The sequence below is a fragment of the Coenobita brevimanus genome, chromosome 97, assembly GCF_032717465.1.
Source record: "Coenobita brevimanus isolate Jiangsu-jjx chromosome 97, ASM3271746v2, whole genome shotgun sequence".
NCBI classification, from domain to species: Eukaryota; Metazoa; Arthropoda; class Malacostraca; order Decapoda; family Coenobitidae; genus Coenobita; species Coenobita brevimanus.
Genome location: NC_137050.1, coordinates 3,206,171 through 3,215,715, shown reverse-complemented (window position 1 = coordinate 3,215,715; position 9,545 = coordinate 3,206,171). Strand labels below are relative to the sequence as shown.

Sequence of the window (9,545 nt, the reverse complement as noted above, 5' to 3'; positions counted from 1 at the left end):
TGTTTATCTATCTATCTATCTTGAATACAGGGTTATGTAATTTACTGGTAGGCAATAACCTCACTCAGATTTATATTATAACTGTCTATCTGTCTTTCTATCAGTCTATCTATCAATCTTTCCATCTATCTATCTATATATCTATCAATCTATCTATCTATCTACCTTGAATACAGGGTTATATTAATTTACTGGCAGGTTGCATGCATAATTCACGCCTCCTATGCATATGCACACAATGTTTTTCCTCTCGCCTCTTTAATAATAACACACTGCCATCACCATCCAGCATGACACACACACTCATCAATTTCTCCTGATATCACCGTGTCAGTCTGGTCGCTCATTCACTCCCCAATGTTTCCACGGCCGCCTCTGTGTGTGTACAATCAGCTTCACTTATAAGCAGTACAGGGGGCGGCGCGTTGGAGGTCATCTGTGGCGCTATACCCTTTTCACTCGAACTTGGCCCTGTCTTGTAGAAAAAAGAATAAATCAGTAATGTAGCCATGGTGCTGAAGGGGTTAATAGGGACTGATAAAGATGAAAAAAATACTAGTAAAGATGCTAGAGAGCCTACTAAGCCCACAGGGACACGAATTTATAGTGTTAGGTGACAATGAGCAGCCGAAAAAGGGGAAGCTGATGAAAATGTAACTGGTGAGATTATTGCGATTATTCCCGTGATAATTCCTTTGTTCCGTCACCGTATCTTGATAGGGGTGAAAGGAACACAACAGTGGTTTATCTCCCAGCGTATCAGTGTTTATGATGTTTGGTCTGTGTGTGTGTGTGTGTGTGTGTGTGTGTGTGTGTGTGTGTGTGTGTGTGTGTGTGATTTGTCTTCCTCACGTCCTTCTATAATTTAATTGGCCTAAGTTTTTTTTTTCTTCTTCATTGTAATTTTCCCATTTTTCATTTGTCAGTCTTTTTTCTAGCCTGTTTTCTCCCCCAGCTGGTGTCGCAGGAGCCGAGGCGGGTGACAGGGGAGGCAACATGGGTGACGCTGATGCAATATTGGCGGGAGAGGGGAGGACAACACCGCTTTCGTCCCTCCCCACTTCGGCACCTCCAAGCAGCCCCTCAACACTCGGCCCTTCCAGCAACTCGTCCCCTACTAATTCGACACCTCCCAGCCCCGAAACACAACATTCTCTTAGCGATTTCTCACCCTTTGATTCAGCTCCAAATTCTTCGACGCTTGGCTCCACTTCGATACCGAGTCTTTCAAACACCCCAACTCTAGACCTCATCAGCATATCACATTCTCAAGCCCCGTCCCTGCCAAGCCCTAATATAACCCTTCCTTCCCCTGACGAGGCCCCTGTGTACCCAGATCAGGTCCTACCCACCCCTGACTTCCTTGCTACAAAGCCTAACTTTGGTACGGTCAGCCGCGTCCAAGGCTCCTCCCCTGATTCAAAACTTCCCACTCTTGATTCAAGTTTCATTCCAGGCCTCAGCGCTCCCCAAGATGCCCCCAGGATACGAAAATGCGTGAAGCTCATGGGTAGAAAAATCGTCTGTGATCTGGTAAGGACGATTTACAGCGACGATCGGATGGGCTCTAACGGAGGGGCGATGACGCTGGAGGACTACTGTGCCAAGAAATTTTGTCCGCTAACCGACGCGTCCCACCAGCGCCTCTTAAAAGCCAACTTAAAAGAGACTGACTTTAATATATTGTTTGGCTACGAAGTCCTCACCAAAATCTGCGTCAAACTGTACCAGAGGCTGAGCGAGGACTGCAGGAGGGATGTGAGGAAGCTTTGTGAAACTGTGAGTGAAGCAGCTCTGACACAGCTCAACCAATGTGACACGGACGTAGCGCCACACCTCGATCACATCCGCCATTTGCAAGACTCGATTTACAAGTCGGTGGGCCAGCTTGTCGAGAGAGAACTGGGACATTTGAAAGCGGAGACGGAACAAGTGGTGAACAAGGTACTGGGAGAGGAAATTGCCGAGGACACGGACTCAGAGATGAGCTGCACCGAGGTGAACACGTACCGGAAGCTGCGGATGACGGTGAAGGGGTACCAGACGCTAGCTGAGCATTATGAAAAATTAGGCGACCTGACTCCCTCCACGTGGAAGAGGGAGAGGGAGAAGGAGGGGGACAAAAGCACTCCTGAATCCAGTACGCCTATTGTATTGAAACTAGAGGACATTTTCACAGATCCAGCGATGAAGGAAGGTGAGAAAGTGATTCCCGTTAAAAGTCTGCTGTCTGCTGGAGGGTGTTTATTGATACACGGACTGGCTGGATCCGGGAAGACCTCGCTGTGTCAGTACCTCATCCAAGACTGGCTAAAAGGGGGGACGAATGTTGAAGGCCTGAGTAGTTTCGATCTCGTTTTCTTCATAGAGATCTGTGGGGTTCGGTCCAGCTGCCTGAGAGAATATCTACTAGACCAGGTACTGTATTCATAAGCTCTCTCGAAGTGAAGTTATGTTTGAGATTAATTGTATTTTAATCATTATTCATACCGAACACTCGGGTGAATACTAAGCTGATGCCGTATTCGTAATATTTCTTGAGCTGAAGTTGTGTATATAAGACTGCCTGTTTATATTGTTATATCTTTACCTATGCCAATACTACACACTTCACAGCCTATATGCAGAGTGAATATTAAGTGACTGTTACCATGTTTATAAATTTGTGTATAAAGTTTCTTGTATACAGCTTCACCTATACATGTGCCAGACACTTCACAACCAGATCAGAGTTTAAAAAAGGTCAAACAATATTATTTCTGATCATACTTGACCTGTATGGAGACTTGTTACTCATAAAAATATACTCTGGACTTTCACGACCACTTCCCTTCAGGTGCTGCCCATGTATTGTGCAGGCTTCGACCCAGATCTGATCATCCCAACGTTGAAGGAGCTCAACATCCTTTTTATTATCGACGGCTTCGACCAGACCACCAGGGAGTCTTCAGATCTCCTCGAGGACGTCTTGGCCAAGTTTGGAGAGAAGAAGATTATTATGACGACGAGGCCAGAACTCCACAGGGATGCCATTTGTCTGACAGCACGACACAGGGTTCAGCCACACTCCATAGATCTCTGTGGATTTGTTGACGATATGCACGAACAGTTGAGTTGCAAGATCTTTAAGCTAATGGTGAAAGATAAGGCGACCAGACAGAGGCGCAGGAGGGCGTTCTTGGAGTACACGCGCGATAGGGAGAAGATCCTGGACCAGTTTTTGAGGATCCCCTTCGCGGCGGTGATTCTGGTGCTCCTGTGGGTGGAAAATCCGAAGGTGTTTACCACGGCTACACGGCTCTACCAGGAAATGTCCATCCAGCTCACGAGGAAACTTTGTGAGCGTCTGAGCAGGGATGTTGTGGGTGTCAGCGATCTGCCGGAGATTCTAAGTGGCCTGAAACTGTCTCTCGGTGCACAGGCCTGGGAGCTGCTCAAGCAAGGGAGTCTCACACTATCCCTGGCAATTCAAAAGAAGCTGGAGTCGGAGTGTGAGGAAAAGGATATCGAGACTATCCAATTCCTGTCTGGCTTCCATTTATGCCACATACACGATGATCCGGAAGAGTGGAGGCTAAAGGTGGCATTTTTATACGGTTCTCAGGCCAGGTATCTCGCTGCCGCCTTCCTCTCCCGCTGTGTGCAGGCCAAGACAATGAAAATCCACGATATTGGCTCCCAGGCCGAGGCGTGCCCGGAGTTAGGCGAAATCCTCATGTTCTTCATCGGCCACATGGCGCTCCAGAACAACCTTACCGCGTCTGTGGTCAACGATGTATTCGGCCTGATGAAGAAGATAACCATTGATCCCTCGGAGTTCCGCTTCTGGTGGAACTTATTTGAGGAAAGTAGATACATGCCGCAAGTCGGGACACTGGTCGCACAAGAGAAGCTCCAACACAAACACTGGGAGCTGGACCAGACGAACGGAGCAGATGCTTTCAGACTGCTAAGCTTCACCCCGGTCAAGGTCAAGAGCTTTAGCTTAGACATCCCAGAGGACGTTGAGCCCTACGACGTACCCAACCTGCTGGAGGTCCTTCAGGGGGTCGACCAGCACCTGAAGCGGCGGCAGAAGAAACTTATAAGAGTTGATATGCACCTGCTTCGACACGAGAAAGCCGACAGCAAGGAGACATCGGATGATTTTCTATGGGCTCTGGGATGCTGGGGGGATTTATCGAGCTTCGTGGGGAGCCTCGGGGAGCAGCCTGAAGGGGAGGAGCTTCTGGCAGCCTTCCCCAACCTCAAGTCCGCCAGGGTGCGAGTGTCCACAGTTGGTGCTTTCAGGTAAGTTTGTATTATTATTATTATTATTATTATTATTATTATTATTATCTTTATTATTATTATTATTATTATTATTATTATTATTATTATTATTATTAAATTATTAGTCTTAGTAGTACTACTAATAGTAATAGTAGTAGTTGTAGTAATAGTAGTAGTAGTAGTAATAGTAGTAGTAGTTTTTTTTTTTAGCTTAGTATCTTCACTATGATGAATAATGACATTTATTGTATTTTGTTCTTGGTACTGTCAGACATTTTATTCCACTTAGAAGAACTTATCGAACAGAGAGCATGCTGTGTACACGACTGGCTGTATATACACTTTCAACCCCAGTCACGGAGACACCAAACACTCCACCCCCAAAGTGAATGTTGAAGGAAGAAATACGAAAACAAAATATATACATGTAGACTTGTTTATTGTTAAAATTTGATTGCTTCATGTATAGAACACTTTGCACACACACACACACACACACACACACACACACACACACACACACACACACACACACACACACACACACACACACACACAAAGTTATATAGAGATTTACATTTCGGTACAACAGACTATGGCGAGTTTGTCAGAGATCCGTAACCCCTTTCATCCCAGTTATTGACCAAGTGTAGTCAGGCTGGAGGGTGGGTTAATTGGACTGTTTACCCGGGAGACTCTTTCCTACCCCGTAACTAAAACTCATCGACCCCCACGCAACCACACTTTAACATTTCGGACCTGAGAGTGACCCTGTTCCCTCAGATGAGACCGGAGCCTCCTTAAACACTCTCCACGCCTCTTTTCTTGTCTTGCAGGTCACTCAGCGTCTTTCCCTCTCTTACAGGTCGCTCAGCATTGGACTGCGGAAGATCTACAAGAGCGTCAGGAGTCTGGTGGTGACCCTGGCGCTGACGGAGGAGTGCCCCCTGGAGGCCTTCTCTGAGCTGAGGCACAACGGCACCCTTGAAGTGAATCTGGTGGGCATGAAGGACGAGCAGAAGGAGTGGCTGGTGGAGGTGGTGAAGATTGTCGGTGGCAGGTGAGTGTGTTGATTGGTCTGTTTGTCTGTGTCTTTCTATCTGTCTGTCTGTCTATCTATCTATCTGTATCTGTCTATTTGTTTACCTGTCTGTCTGTCTCTGTTTATCTCTATCCATCTATCCGTTTATATATCTGCGTGTGACTGTCTACATGTCTGTTTTTTCCTCTCTCTCTCTCTCTCTCTCTCTCTCTCTCTCTCTCTCTCTCTCTGCCTAGTGGAGATAATCTTTACGCAGATGGTCAACATTAAGTCTGTCTATTTATCCGTTTGTCTATCTATCTCTTTATCTATCTATATTTGTCTGTCTGTCTGTCTATCTATCTATCTGTCTAGCAAAAGTAAACAAGACTGAGAGTAGAAGGTGAATCTATCTCCCTTTTGTCTGTCTGTCTGTCTATTTATCTATCTGTCTATCTCTGTCTTTGGGTGCAGTGGAGGTGGTGAAAGTCGTGGGTGGTAGGTGGGTTGGAAGTTTTTATTGCATACCTTTGTCTATCTATCTATCTATCTATCTATCTACCAGAGAGAGAGAGAGAGAGAGAGAGAGAGAGATGAACGAAATCTTTTGAAAATAGCCTAAATAAAATACTGTAAATAAACTGCATTCATGACAAGAGAAAAGTGTTGAAGGAAATTTGGTAACCAGCCCAAAATAAAGCAAAAGAAAGAAGGAAGGAAGAAAGAGAGAAAGAAAGAAGAATGAGTGACAGAGGGAGAAAATAAGAAAGCGAAAAAATATACTCACCATGGCACACACACACACACACACACACACACACACACACACACACACACACACACACACACACACACACACACACACACTTTCTTTTTAGAGAGAGAACTTGGCAAGACGGGGTTGAAATAAGTTTTGCACGAGTGACAAAAAAATAAAAGATAAAGAAAAAAAACGAAAAAAAACTCTCAGCGCCGAAGCAGACGTGTGTGGCATTGCAATAATTCAGGAAACAACAAGAGTGGGAGATTTCGGCGTGGCGGGAGGCGGGAAGATTTGTTGTCGCCGAAATTTCCGTCAGTTGAGAACCGTAGCGAGGAAAACATGTGTGAAATTTATGGTCTGGCTGTATTATTATTATCTAACTTTTAACTCTTCACAGAGGAAATAGTAGTAGTAGTAGTTGTTGTACCGTAGTAGTAGCAGTATTATCGCTGGTAGTAGTAAAGAAAATATTAATAGGAGTAGTAGTAGTAGTAGTAATAATAGTAGTAGTAGTAGTAGTAGTAACTAGAACACAGTAAAATTGCCTAAGGACAATTTTAATCTTAAAAAAAAATCCCACAACCATTGCTTCCTGGAAGCCGAGATAAAAGGAGACCTTGAGGTCAAGGTCATTGATCTTGTGCATGTCACCTTAGGGCATCACAGTTCATAAGTCCATCAAGTTTGGTGGTTCTAGCGTTAATCCTTCGCGGAAAATTAGGTGACATCCAGAATATCCTGAAAAGTTCAAACTTTTTATCAAAAGCGATCTCACAGAATAATCGACCGATTGGAACCATACTCCTTTACACACTGTGTCTGCCTTAAGGCTTTATTGTACTAAATTTTCAGCTTCCTAGCTGAAGCGGTCCTTGAGATGGCGTGGCTGACTCACTTTTCTGTGTTCCAGATAATAGCTTGAGATCTGGTTAACGATTTTCCATATTTTGGCCAAAAGACGCGGACAGCTGTCCATTTAAATTGACCAGGTCTGAAGGCTTTAGGCCAAAGAGCCTTTGAAATATCGCAATTTTCAAATAAGTGAGAGTACTAATAATAGTGACAGGAACAATAAAACTGCCCACGGGGATGTGGGATGTTTTGATATTAAATAATAATAATAATAATAATAATAATAATAATAATAATAATAATATACTAGCGTGTAGAAGACTGGATATTTCGGAGTGGCAGGAGGCGGTAAAAATTTTTTGTCGACGAGATCAGCGTCAGTACAGGACCCCACCGAGAAAAAACAACGTCAGAAATTTTACGTGTCTTTATCAGCCTTGCACAGCAGATAGAAATAGCAGATGAAAAAATAAAGTAATAAATAATAATAATGATAAAAGCACTAGATTGAGGAACTGTCGCCAAATTATCCAAAATACTAGAGCTGTCCCGAGTGTGAGATGTTTTACTCGCTTTTAACCAGTATATTTTTTCTCTCTTTTCTGCTTTCTTTTTCTTTTTAGAATGACACCCAATAATTCTTTTTTCTTTCTTTTCTTTCCTTTTTTTTTATATATTTTTTTACTCGAGAGTACCTGCCAGTCAATGTACGTGTATTAACAGACGAACTCAAAATTATAGGTGTCCCAAAAACTCTTATATACCAATTAGTGCCACGAAACTTTTAGCAAAATTAATTAAAACTTTTTTCCCCCAGCAAGAAAGACTAAAAGAAAAAAAAAAAAAGTCGACCTCTTCTAACACTGACCAGATCTGACAATAATTTCCTTCCTGATCAATTTCCGGAACAAGAAAACAAAACAAAAATACAAACAATCACTTATGTATACCCTAGCGTAGCGCATGTGTGGCGGTGGTTTATTTTCCAAGTGACTCAGAGCCATATTCTAGTCAGATAAAGAAGCTCCCTAACACCTTTTCCTTGCCGATTTGTTTCTGCTTTTTAAAATTTTACCTGTGCAATCTATGACAAAAATACAAAGGAATAAATATGGTACAAGAGCCTAGGAACGTGTAAAATGCAAAATAAATCGCTAAGGAAGAGATGTTAGGAAGCTTCCTCATGCCACAAGAATACGGGCGCAAGAGTGGCGTTTCTTGGGCTCGTGCTCTCGTCGGTTAAGGAAACTCCCTAACACCTGTTCCTTAGCAATTTATTTTTGGCTTTGTGTGTTTAATATCCTTCCGTAAGTTATTTATGCAGAGTATGGTGATAATGGAAGGATTTATGTAACACAGAAGAGGACAGGAAGTGTAATAAAGAACATAAATCGCTTAGGAAAAGGTGTTAAACTTGAGTCCGGCAGAAAAATCTCTACTTACCTTTTGTGGATTCGAAATATTGCGCGTGAGACAAGACCTTCACCTCTTCAGTACGAGACCCTAAGATTCGTATTCTCGTCGGTTAAGGAAGTTCCCTAGCACCTCTTCCTTAGAGATTTGTTTTTCGATACGGCTGGTTAATATCAAGCTGTACGTTATTTACACAAAAGGACAGTAAGGAGTAATAAGCATAATAAATCGCTTAGGAAGAGGTGTTAAGGAGCCTTCTAAGCCTACGAGCATACAGGCCTAAGACTCCTGCTACCTCTAATTCCTATGTATTCTTAATGTAATCGAATGTAATGTAATCTAATGTAATTTAATGTAATGTAATGCAACCTAGATTAATATAGCCCTCCTTAATCGAACATATCCTAATCAAGCCTAATCTAATCTAACCTTTCCTTTCTAACCTAACACAAACTAACCTAACCTATCCTAACCTGACTAAACCTGACCTACCCTGATATAACATTGTCTATTTTACTATGATCCACCTAACCTTGCCTAACCCACCCAAACTAAACCCTGCCCAACATAGCACAGTCATTTCTAACCTAACCTAACCTAATCTAGCCTCACCCAACCTAAGTTAACCTAACGAAACTAAGCCAAACTTAAAATAACCTTCCCTATTGTAATATAACCTAACCTAATCTAGCCTAACATAGCATATTCTAATTTAACCCAACCTAACCTAACCTAACCCAGCCTAACATAGCACACTCTAACCTACCCTACCCTAACCTAACCTAACCTACCCTAATCTAACCTAGCCTGACCTGACCCCACAGAGGCGGGTGTTGGCGGCTGCGGCTGGATGGGTGCCTAATGACCTACGATGCCCTGGAATGGGTGGTTAGGCAGCTGAGAGGTCATGTGAGGAACAAGATTGACATTGAGACGCTGGACTGAGGAGGGAGAGACGGAGATGAGGAGACGGTGGAGGGAGAGGAGGAGGAGTAGGAGGAAGAGGTGGAGGAGGAAGGGGAAGAATTGATACTCAGACGCACGACTGAGGAAGAGAGATGGAGGGAGTAGGAGAACGGTAGAAAGAGGAGGCGGAGGAGAGGAAGAAGAAGAAGAAGAAGAAGAAGGGAACAAGAAGAAGATAAAAAAAGATTATGAACCGAACGAAAGACAGGAAAATTGGGGAAGAGGTGTAAAAAGAGGAAGAGAGGATTTTCCGAGAGG

At 43.4% G+C, this 9,545-nt stretch overlaps 1 protein-coding gene across 1 annotated transcript; it reads left to right on the top strand.

Annotated features, from left to right (window-relative positions):
• The first annotated feature begins 996 nt into the window (after positions 1-996).
• Positions 997-9,266, top strand: LOC145413776 (uncharacterized). The gene is made up of 4 exons (XM_080283432.1): positions 997-2,418; positions 2,837-4,290; positions 5,138-5,332; positions 9,146-9,266. The coding sequence occupies exons 1-4, from the start codon at positions 997-999 to the stop codon at positions 9,264-9,266; spliced, it is 3,192 nt and encodes a 1,063-aa protein (XP_080139558.1).
• Positions 9,267-9,545: the final 279 nt, after the last annotated feature.

Coding starts and splice junctions, on each gene's coding strand:
- LOC145413776 (XM_080283432.1), top strand. CDS start 997: ATGGGTGACGCTGATGCAATATTGGCGGGAGAGGGGAGGACAACACCG. Junction 4,291..5,137: donor TCCACAGTTGGTGCTTTCAG/GTAAGTTTGTAT, acceptor CCTCTCTTACAG/GTCGCTCAGCATTGGACTGC. Junction 5,333..9,145: donor GTGAAGATTGTCGGTGGCAG/GTGAGTGTGTTG, acceptor CTGACCCCACAG/AGGCGGGTGTTGGCGGCTGC.